Below are 20142 nucleotides of genomic sequence, written 5' to 3' on the forward strand. Positions count from 1 at the left end.
TCGTTAGACAACAATTCTCTAGCTCCGGCGGTACGTTTTGCCCACCGATGTGCTTAACGTGTTTATAACTCGCCGGACCATCTGCGAGGAATAATGAGATCATCAGTCTCGCAACTGTGGCCGAGCATTGGACGAGAGGGGGTAGCCTTGTTCGCTGGATACGTTTTAATTAAACGTCGGTCGCGCGGATGGTCAACTGTTGGGCGAACTTGGTTGTCGCCGCAAAACGGTACACGGAATATTAAGTTGAGAGGACGGGGGATGGGAAGCTTGTTTCCAGGGTGCAACCGAACACCGATGTTGCAATCTTGGAGGCCAAGCTATGTTTCAACACCTGGACGCTCGGAACTGGAACGTGGCTCTGAGAATTGGGTAGAATAATGATAGAATGTACGAAGTCCACCATAAATGCACTAGTTCAGTCCCGAGCGAGAATGTCAGAAATATGATGGTAAAAGTTTTAGAACAAAAAAGTTAATAATAAAAATGTTTATATTTTGTATGTCCACGTTAGTTGCACAAGGTCAGTCCCGAGCTTGTGAGTTTAACGAGACATGTTATACATCGCTGAATTCATTTCGATATCCGCTTTTACATGATATAAAAAAATCCATACCATTCCATTTAAAAATACTCGAGGTGACCTTCGTTTCTCAGAAAATAGTAAAAATACGAAAGATTTATATACCTGGTTACACTGTATATAAAAGACAGTATCGCTCTTTCCTCTTTCATTTTGTTGTCATATGTACCATTTGCGATAAAAATCCTGGCTAGTAATAGACTGAACACCTTGTATCGTCGCTCCGGCACTAAAAAGGGTTAAGAAACACTCGTGTCGTACATCTAAATGAAAGTCTCGAACCCTTCCATCGAAATAGGTCTCAGCCAGAGGCCTTGAACTGCAAACTCCCGTTTCGTTGTATACATTTTTTTAATAAATGCCAGCAGAGAAAGGGGAAACGGTACACCGGCTGTGTGACCCACATTACAGGGCAAAAAGCGGGGTCGTGGCCTGCCGGAATAGGGGTTGCACGGGATGCAACGAGGCCGATGCACCGAAAAATGGCGAACCACGTTCCACGGAACGATCCGTTCGCGGACTTCGCCCGAACTCTCATCTCGCGAAACTCTATTTTTGAACGTATCTGGCTTCCGTTAATATTAAACCGAGACGAGCACAGCCGATGTCGACGGTGTACCTGGAACTCTAATAGTCGTGGATTTGCTCGGAGAATCTCGCGCTCCCCTAGGAACAATCGAACGACTCGATAATTAATCGCGACAACGACTAACGAGACTTCGATCCCGGTAAAGTTCCGTTGGCGCGAAGTTCGGGGGTTAACGCGAAAGATGAAGCGGCTAACTAAATTCAGATGACGGGGTGTTGTTCTCTTAGCTGAACAAAATTAAAACGCGCCAACACTTAATCCTCTCGATTGACTGATAGTCTTAGGAAACGAGCAAATTTGACGAGAAAACGTATCGAGTTTCCAGGAAAATAACGACAAGTTTTCCTCGCTGGCGCGACGGGTATTCCATGAACAGGAGCGTGACACGCGTCCGAATGAAACGCACAATGCGTATTCGGCTCTCGGGTAGAAATTCCCCGTTAATGCCAAAGCAACTTAACATGCAGCATGGAGTCAGCTATTGCTGTCTACGGTGCGCAACAATGCTCGGAGCAAGCCGTCCATTGTTTCCATGCAAGCAGGAGCCTCCAGTGGCTGACTATACGCGAAATTGCACTACTTTCTAGAGTAATGTGTCGCCGTCGGCGCGTACAAAGCGGAAATATACGAGAGCCCCGGCCTGGGCTATCCCGTTACAAGTCGATAGGTTCCGCACTGGACAAGGTGTTGGAAAAGTTCTTTGCGCGGTACCGCTGCGTGACATTTGGGTCGGACGTGTCCCAAATTCTCCTCGGATTGAAATGCAGATATTTCGAGAAGAATCGAATACGCTTCCCCGTCGCGATCCCGTTAGCGAGGCGGGCGAGATGCTTCGGAGTATTCGAAACGTTCGTTTCCCGTATTACGTCACTGTGCTCGCGATAATCTTCCAGCATTTTCAGCATCTGTGATTACCGTTCGGGAACGTGTAACGAAGCGCAAAACGAACTAGCAAAAAGTCTATTAAACATACTACCGTTCGTTAAAGTGTTAAAAAAGCGGAACTTCAACATCATACATGTTAAATTAATAACATACAAAAAATTTCGTTTACGCCACAATAGAGAGCACATTGTATCCTGCAATTTACATATAAACAATTTTTTCGTATCATCAATAGTTATTGAGATATGCGGTTGTAACACTTTAGCGTGAACACCCTGTATATACAGGACGTCCCAGAATTAGAGTAAGAACCGGAAATGGGAGATAGCTGAGACGATTTTGAACCATAGTTTCCTTTGTCAAAATGTCGGATGATGCTTCGTTTTTGAATTATTAAGGAAAAATCACCGACCAATCACAGCGCCTCAGAGCTGGCCCAATGGCGGACTCGATCGTTCTGCCTCGAGCCCGCCTCTCGAGCGCTGTGATTGGTCGGTAGTTTTTCCTTAATAATTCAAAAACGAAGCCCCCAACAACATTTCTGCAAAGGAAATTGTGATTCAGAATTGTCTCAGCTACCTCCCTTTTCCAGTTCTTACACTAATTCTGGGACACCGTGTGTATACTAGGTCAACCAAAAAGTTCTGTTCGTACCGGTTACAGGTTTCAACGAGTATGTGCGTATTCGTTAAAAACGATATACAAATTGCAATCACGCTGACAAGATGTCACAAATAACGATAAAAATAATATTATTCAATCAAATTTATTCAAGGTATGAGAAATGTATTATTTTGTGTTATCCTAAAAACGGATTTGTTTAATAATTTTAATCGAACTTAAAAATTAAATAGCATTCGTACGAGAGAATAGAATAATTCTGGTCTGAAAGGATCAAAGATTCAAAGCTGGGGCAAGTAGTATGGGTCGGTACTTGGTCGGACGGTTGCTCTAATATTGCTTTATTTATTATTTTATTCTAAAAACGGACAGAACTTTCCGGTAGACCTAATATTTATATAACCATCAACATATTTATACAAATATGTTGGAAACATCGAACTTACCCATTTAAGTTAAATGAATTTCTTCAATAGACATAGAGGGTACGAATATTTATGGGACTCACCGTAAACATGTTCCACAATGTGTAAAGATTCATACGAGCTCAAGTATCATTTCAGTAAATTACGTGCTTTATAAGTTACATTATGCAACACGATAATACTGTCTGTTTGGACATTCTGTAACGAGATAGCTCCGGGTGCGAAGAGATAATACGTACAAGCACCGAGGGTGTAGGCGAGCGTTGAATGTCACGAGTTACAGCAATTTCTAAAATTCTAACGGTAATACTTACGTGGATGGAAAGGTAGTGGTCGTCGAAGAGAGACGCTGTACCTATTTTTTTTTTCTTTTGTAAATTTTATTATTAATACCCCTACGCGCTCTGCACAATTTCCAACGACGAATTGATATATTTATACATATCTGTATACATAGTCTCCTTGTATATTTATATTTATATATACGTACATAACATCGTGTGGCGCTACATGAAAAGAGGGATTCAGTTTCTCGCATGCTCGCTTGAAAAATTGCTCCGCTAGCCTCTTCGAACGACTGCCGATTATGGTTAACGATGTTACTAACTAGTCGAATTGTCTGTTGCTCCGACGCGTACTGACAAAATAATTGTCCTTCCGGGCCGCTATTGTCGTTTGAATATCACGCCCTCTAACTGTCGCGACGATGGGAACGGGCGATAAAATTGAGTTTCGGCATTAATTATCGTTTAATGGTCGCCGGGGGTTCACGATGTAGTCGGTGTTTATCGTGGACGCCGACGTGTCCACGAACCGCGTTACCATGGGTCAGGGTTGAACTCCACGGGCGTCCAAACGCACGGCGACAATCAGTTTGAGTACTCGCCGTGCGCTGAAACGGTCGCGGTGCCAATTCCTGGTTTAGATCACTAGTCGACTTACATCTCTAACGATAGATACGCGATACAGATAAACGAACCCACGAACCTCGATCAGAACGGGTCGCAAAGTGTCGTTGCCCATTAACCGTGCAAACGTTTTCCAACCACCGACACGGTTACCTTAACTTTTGAGCAGTGGCGTACGCTCGAGTCCAACGGGGTGGACAGAAACGAAAATCAGTGCCGTAACGGTACGGGATCGTATCCCGTGCAAACAGTCTGAGGTTTGTCTCGAAGAACAAGTGGGAACAACGGTGAAACCACTACACGAGACTTACACGTTAATGATTGTTCTGCACTCGGAATTGCGTCGCTGAACCTACCGATCCCCGCGAGTTATGAAAATGCAAAATTCAAAGTGAATTTGATTGGTTCTATCGGCGGTCACTGTTCGATAATTCTCAATGAAATTAATCGAGAACCTCTCTGGTCAAGTTCAGGGTTGTCGTGGACACGGAGAGCTTTGTTTCGAGAATGTGGAAATTTGAGAAAATCGTGGAAAAATGATATCTCACAAGAGAAGCAATCAAGAAGAATAATTTCGTTTGGAAGGTTTCGTTGAAATGAGACAGCCAGTCCCAGGCATCGCGGCTGAAAATCATATTTTTCCATTAATTTCATAAATTCGCTCGAATCAACCGGGCGAGAGCACGCGAATGAAACTCGATATCACTTGCTCGCGACACAGCCAGCCGGAGGAAAAACGGATACGTATCAGGAATCACTTGGAATGTAATCCAGGGAAAGAAGATAAAAAAGAAATTGCAAGCTTCCCAGCTTTGTCAAGCCGCGTCAAATTTGATCGATCACAGGAACTCTGCGTTAAACTTTACTCCTTCGAGGAGAGGTCACAGAAAGATTAAAACGTCATCCGCAGGTCAGCGTTTCTCAAATAATTCGCCGGGGTGGTCAAACTTCTCGGAAGCCCGTTGGAAACTCCATCGGTTAACGAGGATCAAAGCGCAGGGAAGCTAATGCCACTGATTGTGATGAATCGGCCAGCTCGGGGGACTTAATCCTCGCTCGGACAGTTTCTCTCCGTTAAATCAGCGAAATCTCGAAAGTACCGAGCTCTGTTTACTTTCGACGAGAGCTTCTCGCGAATCCGGATTCTCTCAGCTGAACGCCGTCCCCGTTTCTCGCTTCTCTCCGCCGGCGTTCCCGGAATCGAGATTGTTTTTGCCGCTCGCAGTAATTGTTTACGATGGATTATTTACATTTGCATGCGAAACGAGGAACAGCTGGAGCGCCTGGAGCTATGCACTATCGATTCAACCCCGGCAGAGGTGGTGTCCGGTTTCGTTGCGACAATAGCAACGGGAGTGTGTTTATCGAAAATATTATTTTTCTACGATACTGGTAGACAAGTACGCGTGGAAAGGTTTTTCTATTCGCCGTCGATGAAAGTCGTGACGCGGTCTGAAAAAAAGCTCTTCGCGTGTATTAAGACGTAACGCGTCGCTTGAGAGACAGACATTTCTCACGGTTTCGTCTAGCTTTCCTTCGAACGCCATCCATTCTCTTTTCGGATGATTCAACGATACGAGAATGGACGGCCGCTGTCTCGACTTCGCGAGACATTTAGATGGACTTCTATTTGCTAGACTGCCGTGTAAGTGCTCGTTCCATTTGCGCTTGAATTTAATATCAGGTTGTCTCAAAAGTTCCTTTCGCGACTTCCACTTACAAGGGGAAGCTCGGATAACTCATCCTGGGATGCCAATGTTTTTTATTATTCTGGAGGTGAAAGAAAGAGATACGTGTCCTTGCCGTTTGATTGAGTAGGCCTTAGTTTCTGAGTAATGTGAAAATTGACATTTATTTTTATTTTACTTTTATTTTGATGGTACTGATATAGGATGCAAGTTTTCGAAGCAGAAATTATATTATCACGTTATAAACGTTAATGTAAATTTAATTTTGAGCGACTTTTAATTCAAGTAGTAATATTTGAAATAATAATACAGGGTGTTATAAAAATGTTGGAGGTCCTTGGAAGGAGTGGTTCGGAGGGTGATTTGAAACAACATTTTACTATGTAAATTTTCGAAGCAGAAATTATATTATCACATTATACACGTTAATGTAAATTTAATTTTGAAGGATTTTTATTTCAAGTACCAAGATATGAGTGTTACATTACTATTGTCTCACTGATACGCTTGTGCCGACTACTTTTTTCCTCGGACCTCTTTCTCTTTCACCCTCTGTCCTTTTCTAAGCCCGACTCAAGCCAAATGTAAGCAAACACAGAATAGAAACCTCGACTGGATAACTGCAATATTTGGGTCCCGATTTTCTTGCACTTATTTTTAGTCTTTACTATACTTATTAATAAAACGGAAGAAACTTTTGGGACGAGCTAATATCTTCCACCCGTTCTGCGGTCGTAAGAATTCGGCATCAAATTGCGTTCAACCGCGCCGAACATACTCTCATCGTAACCGTGTTGACCCAGCCGTCGCTCGTACACCGTAAATTTACGCGTTTATTGTTCCACGGTTCACCCAAATACGCAGGTGTCCTTGCCGTTTCGAGGTAATCCCCTTTGGCTGCGTTTATCCTTTAATTCCCTGTGTCAACATCGACCTTAACGCCCTAGGCGCCTTCACACTTGGGGTAATTTCCATGCTCCGACGCGACAGGCTTTCAACCGAAATCCTGTCGTTACGCGTTCTACAAACCCCTTAGCCGCGCTCCGTTTTAATCTTTTCTGTCTGGCTGCTATAAACTCTCTGCAGAACGACGTCAGACTTTCGTCAAATTCGTCGTTTGGAAAGTTTGAAAATCCGAGAGGGAACTCTGACGTGACAACGAAACAGGAAAATCCACGAACTAATGCGCAGTTCCTCTACGTTTACACGTTGACTGCCACGCTGATTCGCATGGAAATGTCTAAACTAAAATTTCAGGACTAAAATTTCATCTCGAGACGATGATAGACTATAGAATCCAACATTTGTCGTATTATGTTTGAATTCTCATCAAAATTCACGAATTCTATTCAGATTTGTTTTCATCGATACTTGGTCCTTTAGATTATTCGTTGAAGTTTTTTAAAAGCTCTCATATGGGTGACGTGACGTTCAACGTGTTAATCAAGGCACTCCCATAGAAAACGTTTTCATTCACGCCACTCGGTGCGAACTCGAGCGAATCTTGTTAAAAAGGGCGAAACTTAATAAGCTGGGAGCTGGTAAAAGAGGCGTCGGGCGAGAGTGGATCCAGGGGCGACGTTATCAAGCCAATCTTAAAATATTACTCGAATCGGATCATCAATCTGCTGGTCCAGGGGCAGCAGACTCGTTTGCAGCCTCGATAAAAAGACGCGGCGGAAATAGACGAGTCTGCGGCGACCAGGCGTCACCCTTAAAATAGGTCGACCGTGACGGAAATTTTCGCCTTTCAAGACGCTCCTTCGGCCATTAAACTTCTCTTTTAATAACGTGTAACCTGGCCGAGTGGACGTCGATGTCGCGCACACGCGTGAGGCCTTTTCGACGATAAGCCACCCCGACGCTTGCATCGCCTAGATGATCCCTAACTTGATCTTTTCACTCGCCTTTGTCGCGTTTCTTCGTTGAATCCGACGTAATCTCGACGTCTGTGAAAGACGAAACCCCCCGAGAATAGCTATCCAAGCTAGGAAGCTCGCATAAAAATGTGAAAATCTTAACGTCCACGACACCCTGAGAAAATGAAGCTCGAAAGGAAACGCAGCAATCGTCAAAGCAAACGTCTCGAGTTCGACTAACAGAGGGAAGCACAGGCAACTCACCCTGGGATTTCGATGCCAATCTTTTTTTTTTTTTGTTTTGTTATTCTGCAGGTGAAAAAAAGGGATACGTGTCCCGGGGTTTCATCGAATAGGCCTTAGTTTCGGAGTAATAAATTTGTGAAAATTGCAATTTACTTTTCTGTTGTAATTAAAAAATTCACATTCACATTCCGGTGATGTTTTTATTCTTTTACCCCTGCTAATAATTATTTTAAAAACTAGAAATTTAAAATACTGTTAATATTATTTCCAAATGAAATTAAAAATTGAAACGATTGAAAATTCGACTGCGTTACCGTTATATGTTACATATGACAAATAACTTTTACAGGGTGTTCTATGTTGGAGGTCCTTGAACGGGGTGGTTCGGAGGGTGGTTTGAAACAACTTTTTCCTTAGCCAAAATATTGTCCGAGGTTATGTTAAGAAGTTATTAACAGAAAACCCTGAACAATCAGAACGCGAGTATGACGATCGAGCGCTCGCAGTAGTGTAGACTACGCGCTAGTCGGCCGCAGTAGTGTAGGCCACGCGCTGGACAGCCGCAGTAGTATAGGCCACACTTTACTGGCATACTCGCGCTCTGATTAGTCAGGGTTTTCTGTTAATATATCCTTAACGAAGCCTCGGACATTTTCACCCCTTTCAAGGAACTTCAACATTTTTGTGACACCCTGTCTTATTATTTCAAATATTACTACTTGAATGAAAAGTCCCTCAAAATAAAATTTACATTAATGTTTATAATGTGATAATATAATTTCTGCTTCGAAAACTTGCATCCTATATCAGCACCACCAAAATAAAACAATAAATTTCAATTTTCACAAATTTATTACTCCGAAACTAGGGCCTATTCGATCAAACGCCGGAACACGTATCTCTCTTTTTCACCTCCAGAATAATAAAAAAAATTGGCATCGAAATCCCAAGGTGAGTTCCCCTTGTAACGTGAGCTTCCCTTTGTAAGCCTCGGTGTTAACAATAAAAATCATTCGACGGTCATCCTGGACTCTCGTTTAAGTGGAAAAACCAGATCGCTCGGACGCACATAGAAGACACGCTTTAATCGCTAATTGGCAAATCAGGACGATGAAAGAACGCGTCATTGTTGCACCATGGATATTATAATCTACGTCTCACTCGCACGTCACACTCCGGCTCGTCGAGGACGGTTCTCGTACCGACTGTTTATTCTCAATCACGAGGCCCCGCTGAGCCAGCACACGTTTAGCTATTACACGAATCGAAAGTCAACACTGTCAATTCCGACGATTGTCTCTCGACTTTGGGTGATATGGAAGATTCAGATGCAGGCCTCGATATGCACGTTGGTCATCTCGCTGGCTCTCAGCTGGTTGTTTACGTGCAGCTCCGAGGACGCGTTGCTGTGCACCAGGTCCTGCTTCCTGTGCACCTGGCGCATGTCGCGAACAGGCCCGATCGCCACGCAACAGCTCTCCAGGGTTTTCTTAAAGGCGGCGCGGAAATCGCGGTTGAAGTAGGCGTAAATCAACGGATTCAACGCGCTGTTGAAGTAGCCTACCCAGAACACCACCGCAACGACCGCGTCGCTGCTCTCGCAGGTGTCGCAGAGCGATGTGATGATGTACCTGTTGAAAGAGAATTGAGAGACCGTTAATACTTTGGAAAGGGGTGGAGTGCTTACAGTGAAGCAGTTATACAAGGCAGTTTCAATTTTGATTAAATACATTTTTGCAAATGAGAACACGAAGAAATCAGCTGTTATTAAATGTGGAAAGTTCCACCTCGATCGGTAAATTCTTCGCCGAGTTATATCAAGGAATAGAAATTTTGCAATAACAATAGTTATAAATATTTCATAGAAAGTCCATAAATTTTGGAAATGAGAACATGAAGAAATCAGCTGTCATTAAATGTGGAAAGTTCCACCTCGATCGGTACATTCCTCGCCAAGTTACATCAAGGAATAGGCCATTAACACAACACCGGCCAATAACCTTTTCCGGTACCATCGCATACATGTCGTGTGATCGGCCATTAAAGTGTTAACGAAACGCCATAAGTTGTAGTATCAGTACCAGACCAGTACCGCTAAATTCCTAGCAGAGCGCTCCAAAGACCAACCGAACCTCAGAACCCGATCGGTTCGATTTAAAATCGATGCGTAATAGTTGGCAAGCCGTTGCCAAAATACTAAGCGATCCAACCTCCGAAGTGTATCGCGGTCGACTTGGAACGACTTCCTCTGTTGCACTATTAATCTCCATTCATGGAGCACGCCGGCTGAGCTCGAAGCGAAACAGTCGGCCGTGGTTGACCCACATAACCTCGAAAATTGTTTCCATTGTCGCGAGGAGAATGGATTTGCCGGAGCTTCTTTCCGCCCGAGCGCCGATCAGGCTTCGGGCTTCGAGGTATAGGTTAGACAGCTTCGAGACTTTTCCTTTATTAAATTATTCGAGCGGCGCGATTACTCGACCATTTGACAGCTTACCATTATCTAAACGTTGAACAATTATATTTTCACATCGAACGACTACCAATTTTTTTCATACCAACGCGTTTGATGTCACAATGTCCTCGATCGATGAATTTGACTGTCCAACTCATTGTGAACGCACAATAGAATATATGTTGAATAAGAATGGTATTCCACGTGAGGCACAGGTAGTTATAAATGTGTACAGGTAACTTCAGAGATGTGTATATTTATGACGAACATTTTATTTGGGAACATGAAGGCTACTATTTAATTTAGACACATTTCTTTAATAGGCACATAGGATACGAATATTTATGGGATTAAATATATATACAAACTCGTATCGGTGTCATTCCCATCGCTACATCTCTCTCTCCCCGCCGTTCCTTCCGGTTCTAAACTTTTTCCCAACCGCATTGTTGAAATTTTCCTCGCATAGCACTTTTCTCGGGGCGCGAAGAGCTCTTCTCCTCGTTTCTCTCCCCACCAACGAAATCATTCCGACCACGTGATTCGAGTAAAGGGGGTCGCGAAACAAAGCCAAAGGACTCTCACGGTGGGCGCAATTTAAATCCCCTGGCTGCTTCTTGTGCCGCTTGTTTTTATTGTTTCAGCTTTCTCGTGAATTTTAGGAACGTCTGCGGAGATTGAAATATCGTCGGGATAAGCGACGGAACTTGCCCGTCCCGAGAACTTTCCCTCGCGTGACGCTCATCATTGTCGCTTCTCCTCGAGAATATTCTGGGTAGACTTGGAAGTTTGCTGACGGCTGTTCGAATGCTCAGCGAACTTATAGTTTCTGTTAAGCAACTCGTATTATTCACAATGATCTGGTATTTCGTCATCTTTTTATTTTCGAACAGCCGAAATTCATGTCCCGTTATATGGCGAAAAATGCTGTGAGGCGATGAAATGGGTGGGTCAATAAAATGAATATGTCTCGCTCGTTACATAGCTTGAAAAGTGGAGAGGGAATGCGATGAACATAGAGAAGGACAGCGAATAAAGAAGAGGACGAAGCGAAAGCACCAGGGTATCGATGAGTTTTATCGTTGCATTAGCATTGTCGTACGACTAACCGTTTGACGAGACCTTTCGACCGTGTGAATGGGATTCCATTGTCTGTGGCGGTTGGTCGTACGATCTGCTGTACGACAAGTCGTACGATACGTCGTAACCGGTTCGACCGCATGTACAACAGATTGTACGACGCGTTGTACGACAGATTGTACGGTCACAACCAGCCATTAAGAAATGAAAATACCAACTTCAGCAATTTTTATCAGAACTTTGCGGAAACAGCTTCAATCGATTCTTGATGTTTTTGCGATGAAAGTAAAACCACTCAACCACTGTTCAATCTATGATTGAGCAGCTGTAAGTTTTTCACACCCATTTTGTGTTTCTCGTCGCGCCGAGTACACGTACAGGCACAAGTCTTACGTCGACCTTCGTTGTATTGTGTCACAGGTTGCGTCACACTGGAAAAAATTAATAGCAAACAACGCGAAAGTGTAGCGAAAGGAAAAGTTTCCAGACGACTGGAGCATTAGCATGCACGGTCAACCGTTCGATTTCCTCGTAGGGAAAAGTCTGACCACTTGCTCGGAACGAGGATCGACCTTCACCCTTGTTCGTCCAATTTTAGCTGAAACTATAGCTAAGGTCGTGCACACGATTAATGTATCGATTGTCGAGCCGATGAACGTAAAGACGACGAGTGATACCCGGGAAATGTTTCGCGAGCGCGACTTTATCTATTAGTTTAAAAAAAAAAAATTATTTTCTTCGTCGTGACGGGAATAGATGTTCAGAGGAGAAAAGTTTCCGATTGTCGGGAGCGATTGACACTCGATCACAAAGCGAGATTTCCGTCGCAAATTCAATGCGTATTCGTCGAACGCTTCGGTTCCCTTCAGCCCGCGAAAAAGAAGGTTTGCTCATTAAACGACTCCGTGACACCCAACGAGGCTCTACCAAAGTGCTTTCAAGAACTTCTCTTCGAATTGTCAGATTCCCGTCCCCGTTCCATCGACTCGGTTCCGAAGAGCTCTCCGCGCGGATCGTGGAACAAATTTTCGAAAATCCCCTCACGGCGTACGTTATCCCTTGCGCGCGGGCGAAACAAATTCCACTCCGCGAAATGGTATCGGTGAAACCGGGAGCGTGGGTAGGCAAGCTTTCGTTCAGATCCAACGGCGTGGGCTACAGTTGTAAGCCGGATCGATCCGAAACTAAAAAACCGAGGCCTTCGCCGCGGATATCCGACTTCATCTGGTCGATTCGACGAGGAAGTGGCAGGAAAAACGTGGAAAGTGAGGAACGGACGAGTTAATAAAGCGAAACGTACACGGTCTGACACCTCGCCGAGTGCGGAATCGCTGCATTTTCCTGTCGACCCCGTTTCACGTTCTTTGAGCGTTTCCCCATCCTTTTTCCGCGTCTTTCTTCGTCCGCGTCCGCCCCCTCCCGCGGACCCACCGCTCGACTCGAAGAAATAATTCTGTCCGGAGCTTTTGTTTCCGAAGCTCGAAAAGGCGGACGAATTCCTCGGCTGGAACGCTCGTTTGCTCGGCCGCCGTGAACATTTTCACCTAAAGCACGCCCGTCCACAAAGGGCGGACATATTTTCCTTTTCTTTCTTTTTTTTCGATTTTTTCTTCTTTTACTTTCAAGGAAGGACCCCGTCCGAGATCTTAATTACGGATCTCAACTGTCTGGAAGTCGGAGGACTTCGGTCGGTTGGGACAATGGAAAGTTTCGCCATTTAGCTACTGTTTCGCGGGATATTATTTCACGATTCAGAAGGGGACATCGGCAAAGAGGATAATATTATTTTAACCCTTGGGAATTATTTTATTTTCTAGGGTTAATTTTTAGGGTTAACTTGGATTAAGATTAGCGTGGAAAAATTAAAAAGAAAACCTATCCTAATAGCATAGCTTTTGAAGAAAATTGGTCTTTCTTCGAAGAAAGAATTGGTCTGTGCACAAATAAGGATGTCCTAAACATTCGACCTAAACTATAGCTTTACCGCGTAACGGTAAATAAACGAGAAACCATCGCGATGACCTTTGTCAATTCGACGAGACAGCTGAAAACGCTTGGGAAATTGATGTTTGCCCTCGAACCGCGTGGACAATATCTTAGGCGATCCTGGGAATCAACGGAGGCTTCGTCGCGTCCGGAGCACTCGCGAAAGTTTCCATGGAGCCAATTAAAGTGACCGAGATAAGATAAGGAAACATTAATTCTCGTTTTCTCGATGGATGTTCCATTAAATTAGGGATACGTTCCAAGGAGGGAGTAATCTCTGGGCTCTTATCGATGATTGGAACAGTTATTTAACAAGAGACTCGTTGTATTTGTAGAAGAAAAATAATATCAAGTATTTCGATGGTTTCCCTTTGCGTGTACGCGATGCGACAACCCTAACGTTATACAGTAATGTCTCCATAAATGCAGAAATTTCTCTACCATAAATGCACACAAAGCACTCCTATTACTGAGGGGTATACTTCCTGAGGGGTGGAGGAGTTCGATCGCCGAGCAGTGTAACATGATCCGGGATCGGATCACTCGGTGAAACAATTTAATGCAACGGTGTTAATAATAAAAAAAGTTAATAATAAAAAGTTTCACCGTTGCATTAAATTGTCTCACCGACATACCCTGGTGTTTTCGCTCCTCTTCTTTATTGGCTGTCTTTCTTCACTTTCGAAGCTTGTCGGCAAACATCAGAGAATATACGAAGCCTACCATAAATGCACTAGTTCAGCATTTGAAAAAGTTGTTTCAAATCACCCCCCGAACCACCCCTTTCAAGGATCTCCAACATTTTTGGGACACCCTGTATTTTTTCTTGATTAAATACCTTTTCCTGTTCAAAATCAATCTTCAACAGTATCAATATATAAAAACATATAAACATTCTTTGCAAAGCGAATACACTGAATGCGAAGGAATCATCGATCCCACGAAGGTAAAGTTTGTTCGTACCAGTTACACGGACCGTTACCTCGACGTTGGTTATCGATAGGATTAACCTCGTGACCCGGCCAGCTTCTGGACACTAAGATGACCTGTTACAAATCCACCAATGTCCGCGTTGCACGGGGTTTAAGGCAATCGAGATCGATACTCGAGGCTGAACGAGACGCTCTCCCTTAACAGTTCGTCGCATATTTGCGGCGAACGATTCCTCGAAAATATTTTATTTCATCCGTTGTAGGTCAGTCATTTTAAAATTTCAAACATTGCAAAAAATACTGTAAACTTGCTTTTTTGATATGTTGTTAGGGACCACCCGAGTTACAGTAGAAAAACCGCGAAATTTTCGCACTCCTCAGTTTTTTGCAAAACAGTTACCAAAGGGCTATTCCGACGAGAAAAGTCATTCTTACCTTTTTTTAAGTAAATAAAATTTCCTAAAATTTGAGACGTGTCGAGGCTCTGTAGCTCCCTTAGTTTCAGAGATACAGTTTTGCGAAAATTGACAAATTTTCCAAAAAAAAGTGGAAGTTTCAACTACCGACCTACTTTCGATCAATATATTGACATAAATACTCATCCTACACTAAACTTATGAGATATGAAGTTGTAGAAAATTCAATTACCTTTATTTCAAGATCGTAACGGGACCTGTACAAGGAAAAGTTGTAAAAAAATAGTATAATTGATGCCGTAGGTATTTTGACTTACACTGTTATTTTCTGAGTCACGTTTCTGAGAGTTGCAAATCTAGATTTATACTATCTAGCTAGTCCCTAATAACATATCAGAAAAGCAAGTTTACACCATTTTATGCAATGTTTGACAAAAAAAAATTGTCTAATATGACCGGCCTATTCAGCTTTAGGGGTGAATTTGCTCACCGCGGTTACGTCACCCTGAAAATGGGAACGTTAAAGTTAAAGTTACTTTTGGAAGTGGAAATATCGAAGTTGTCCATCTGGCACTTCTCGTACGCCACCGCAGAAGTTGACACGTATCTAGAAGGGATGACCTGACTTCGTACTGCGCAACCCCCCGGGAACGGTGATTCTCGCGCTGAAGGGGATAAACGATCGAGCAACATGTGTAATTCGAACCGCGGGACTCCCGATCGAACGAGGTTTCTTCAATTCCGTCTGTGTTCCTCGTTTCCTTAATCGATCGTTTCTTTTTCCGTCCAGAGGGTCGCAACCCTCTCGTCTCAATTCTATTAGATGAAATCCGCTTGATTTAGAATCCAATTAATTACGAGACTGTGTTTCTTCCAGTAATTTATGAGAAAGTATTTCTTCCGTGGTAACGTTAATCGAGAAGTTTTATTTTCTTGCGGGTAAAGAAGTCGGTGAAAAGATGTAGTAGTCGTCCGAGGTGTGGGTATTAAGTTGCGATCTTCTTTTCGGGTAGTTCAATTATTATAATTTATAAAATATTGTGCCCTGAAAAAGACTAATTCTAGGACCAGTTTTCCTCGAAAAGTGCACTATTCGAATTTTTTTTAATTCTTTCCACAGTAATTTTAGTTCAAGCTAACCCTAAAAATTAAACTACATTAGCACTAGAAAATAAAATAATTCAGGTGTGGAAGGTTAATATGTCAGAGGAAATTGCTAGTAATTTGATTGAGTAAAAATAATTGAAATCGAACGGCTGATACGTGGAAAGCATAGGTGCTAAAAGCGAAAAGCGATCCACCAGGGGCAAAAATTCTCTGGTCGGAGTATCGATGCCAAATAAAATTCGGAAACGACCTACCATCGTCGAAAATGGTCAGCCATTTCCATCGAAAATTCGAAACGGTTCGTCGGTCGCAAATCGAAAAAGGCTCACGGTTTCCTCTAACAGTCGAAACGGATCAACGGCTATCGTTAAAAATGAAAAGAGCCGAGCGCCTCTATAGAGGGATTAGGTCCATCGTTTCATTCATCATAAATCACCCAAAGCTCCATTAAAAACGAGCCACGAACCGCTTTATCGGCCCAATATCCATTCAGCGGCGGGATAATGATGAATCAAGCTTTAAACGGTCGTTCCGTCCGAATATCGAGTCATTCGTGGCTACCGCGTTCATTTCGGGGGACAAACCTCCCCCTCACGCCTCGATAACTGTATCGTTGCCAATAAACCGACCCCTAAAGAAAGCGGAAGTCGGATGGTGGAAAGGAGACACGCGTGAAACAATTGAGCTTCGAATGAAAATTCGATAAACAAAGGGTTTTGTCAGATCTGGTATGCCGAAGGCACTCGTGTTCCGTAATAACCGTGCAGAATACATTTGTCAGAATTGGCGGGACATTTCCGGCGGATCGTCAACATACCAGCGACGCTAAATTGCGCTTAAACGTTGTCGGCATGCGAGCAAACGAAATCACGCTCGAGGATGTTTGTATGCGCTAATGTACGTTCGAATGATGTCTACTCTCCGTGAAGCGTAGGCGAGGAAAGGTTGTCGGATCAGTAAGGTAAAATACTCTCTTGGTAAAGTGGAACCCTCATTTCTCGAAGGATTTATCGAAAGAGTCGTGGAAGAATGGAATGTTTCAACCTTCCAACCGATCCAACCATGGCGAGCGAGCTAAACTTGCTAAATAAAATAAACGTTTCTGTGAAAGATTCAACCGCGGAATTCAGGTTGAAACGAAGGTAGAGAGTGTCAAAAATAGAATCGTTTCTCTTTATCAGAGACGGTCTTTTAATATTAGGCCAGTCATGTTAGACAATTTTTTTGACAAACATTCCATAAAATACTGTAAACTTGCTTCTCTGATATGTCGTTTAGGGACCACCCAGATAGTATAAATCTAGATCGTATCCAACCATTTCTTAGGTTGTTTTACATATTCTAAACTATGAAACAGCAGTGAGTTGTTTTTCGTAAAACATTCTCAAAAAAAGAATTTTGCTGGTGTTTTCTTCACCCTCTTTTTATTTTTTATTTCTTTAACTAAGTACAATTTGGACAATCCACCTTCACTGTTTTGTAGATGAAGCGATTCTGCGTAAACAAAAATTTGTCCGGATTCGATAGGTAAACTGTACCATGAGTAATTGGTACGAAATGACAAAAAAGTACGATTTTGTCAGGAAACGTTTTGATCTTTATTCGACAAAAGCTGTCCGGGGTGCTTTTTAACATCATCGTTTAAAGTAAATGTTTTTCTATTCAAAAAAACTTTGTACAGGCTGGCCTTGACTACCGTCAAAAATCACGTGAAAATTTTCTATTTGCCATTCCCAACTATCGAAAAATTATGAAATTAGCATCGATAGATCCGGAAAAGGTCGAATTTTAATCAAACAAATTAAACAAAAATTCGATTCTTTTCTTTTTTCGAAGAATGTGCGGTGCCCCCCTTAACACCGATTTAATCGATTTAACCGAGGTTAACGTCGGATATTAAGTGGGGCTTCGGGGCGCTATCGCGAGAATAAAAGTGGTGTCGCGCACCTGCAGCTGCGATATCTCGAAACAAGCCTCGAACGTCGTGCACAAGTGTATCCGTACGTCGAGTCCTGTGCAAACCACTCGAGATCGTAGCGGCAGGGGTGGCTTCTTTTTCCGCGAGACGGTATCGATCGGGCCCTGAGCAAACCCTCTTCACCCCCGAACATCCCTCGGCAGCCCTAGCGAACCCTTAGAAATTTCGGGATGCAGCCGACGGTATCGATAGTGCTCTCGAGCAACGGAGGCTGGCCCATCGAAATTCTGTTCGAGGGGGAGGACCTACTTTTTCACCCTCGACTTTCGGCTTTCCGGTGACAGAGGAGCTGGGAACATCGGGTAGCAACGAGATCATACGCGCGAGCCGCTGATACCGATACCTATCAATTTCCAAACGTTTCGTTCAAGATACGAATTCGGAGGTAAACCACTGCTACTGGAAAAATAGTCTTCTCGCCACTTGGAACTCGTTTCTCGTAGAGGCCGTATCGTTCGAGCGGGAAGGTTTAATTGGTACTTCGACATCTTATCTCAAAATTTAATTCACGAATTAATACGTAGAGTCAGTACCTCTAATATCTATTGAAGAAATTTGGCTAAATTAAATAGTGGGTTAAACGTTTCCGAATTAATTTTTCGTTAGAAGTATCTATATTAATAAACTGTACACATGTGCATATGCAGGGTGTTGCTTGCAAGTAGAACAAGCTGTACTTCCTAGCTGTATCGCGAATTGCGGTAAAATTTGAGTTAAAGAAATCCCATTTCTGTATACATATTTATAATGAAGGATTTATTTGGAGAAATCAAACCTACCATTTAATTTCTACAAATTCCTTCAATAGACATAGATTGTACGAATATTTATGGAACCGACTGTATATAATTACTTCCGAGGCAATCTTCAAGGAAAACTTTAAGAAATTTGGGGCAGCAGATATCGTTGGCCGGTGCACCAAAGCGCACCGCGTTTTCGCTGATTTGATGAAACTAGTTTCGAAGTACTTTTGGGTTACGTAAACTTCAAGTACTCATTTCCTTCGTTTAATACAACGTATTGAAATTTTAATCGAGCTCTTCCGGGCGGTATAACGGCTCGAAAAATTGATACAGCGGACGTAGGATATTTACCAGAGGAAGAAAGGAAGCCAACATGCCAGGAACGCTGACATGATAATCCCCAGTGTCCTGGCAGCCTTTCGTTCCCTCCTCATTTTGCTGCTGCTCGTGATCGGTGGATCCTCCACCTGTGGGTTCGTCGACGATTGATCCACTGTCGGAAGCGTCGTCAAACCGGCGGAGATCCCGTTGATCTGCAGGTGCTTGTTCAAAAGCGCCGTGGCCACTTTGCTTCTGTAACAGAACGTCGCGGGACTTTAACGTAAATTCTATGGAAAACACTGGAGAATATTAAATTGCAAAACGTGAAAGAAGAATAGATGCGACGTCGCTCGACGAGTCAGGAATTGCATCGTAATTCGATGCTCAGGCTTCGTTAAGAGTCCTTAAAGGGACTCGTGAAAGGTACGAACCCCTCACGGGCACGTAGAGACAGGGAAGCTTCCAACGGATAAAATCGAGGAAAGATTCGAGTCGAAGTCGAAAGTTCTCGAACGGGATGTAAAAGTAATTCTACAAAAAGCTAATAAAAGTTACCACGATTGCTTTCGCGGTAGTCCGTGGTGTTAAATCGCGTTTCCTCGCAATAGAAGTCCTGCGTTGTCTTCTTTTTCTCTTCCAACTAAGAAACTTGGGAGCTGATCGAAAAAGAAGCAGCAATCATGCGCTGCTTACAAGAGAGAGAGAGAGAGATAGAGGGGGGGGGGGGATATGGGGCGAAGTGAGTTTAATTCCCGTTGACTTTAGAACAGGAAATTTATTTAAAACGCGAAAGTTCTGAGTACCCTCTGTGACTGAATCTTATAATTTAAAAGAACGTCCTCTCTTTATTTTCTGAAATCAATTACAAACTTCGACGTGGATACGTACTTCAAGGTGTAGAGATTTTAATTACACTCGATGAAGTTAAAATTGACAGTTGCGTATGTATCTATCATATACCAATGCTGGTACAGACAGATGTCTGACTAATACCTTCCTTTTTCACTTATGGAGCCTGCTCGTTCCGCAACTCCTTTTTGGAAGCCATTTGTATTCGTTACAGTAAAACCTCGATATAAAGGACTAATCGGGGATAGGGGGTGTCCGTCGAAGCTGAAAGTCCGTTATATAAAAATAGGTTTAAAATAAATCAAAAATCTTTTTCTTGAAAATACACTGTACTTCGATATAAATAAAAAATACAAAACAGAAACAAAATTCTATTTCATCGGCGGGCGACTTGCTCTTGCCAAATCCGCCTGGCAACTAACTCGTGTGACGCCGCCGAGCAATGCCGACCAGCGAACTCTTACAGTATAC

General features: G+C 43.1%; 1 protein-coding gene across 2 annotated transcripts in view; it reads right to left on the reverse strand.

Moving 5' to 3' along the window:
• Positions 1 to 3295: 3295 nt before the first annotated feature.
• The window catches only part of LOC128879706 (octopamine receptor beta-1R-like), a 54318-nt gene continuing 37471 nt past the window's right edge, over positions 3296 to 20142 (reverse strand). For both annotated transcript variants that reach the window (XM_054129109.1, XM_054129108.1), the window contains 2 exons: positions 18853 to 19074; positions 3296 to 9435 (listed from right to left, as the gene is read on the reverse strand). In XM_054129109.1, coding sequence (XP_053985084.1) covers positions 9129 to 9435; positions 18853 to 19074 — 529 coding nt within the window. In that variant the 3' untranslated portion in view covers positions 3296 to 9128. The remainder of the gene's footprint in view (positions 9436 to 18852; positions 19075 to 20142) is intronic.

This window comes from Hylaeus volcanicus, chromosome 7 (genome assembly GCF_026283585.1).
Source record: "Hylaeus volcanicus isolate JK05 chromosome 7, UHH_iyHylVolc1.0_haploid, whole genome shotgun sequence".
Lineage (NCBI taxonomy): Eukaryota > Metazoa > Arthropoda > Insecta > Hymenoptera > Colletidae > Hylaeus > Hylaeus volcanicus.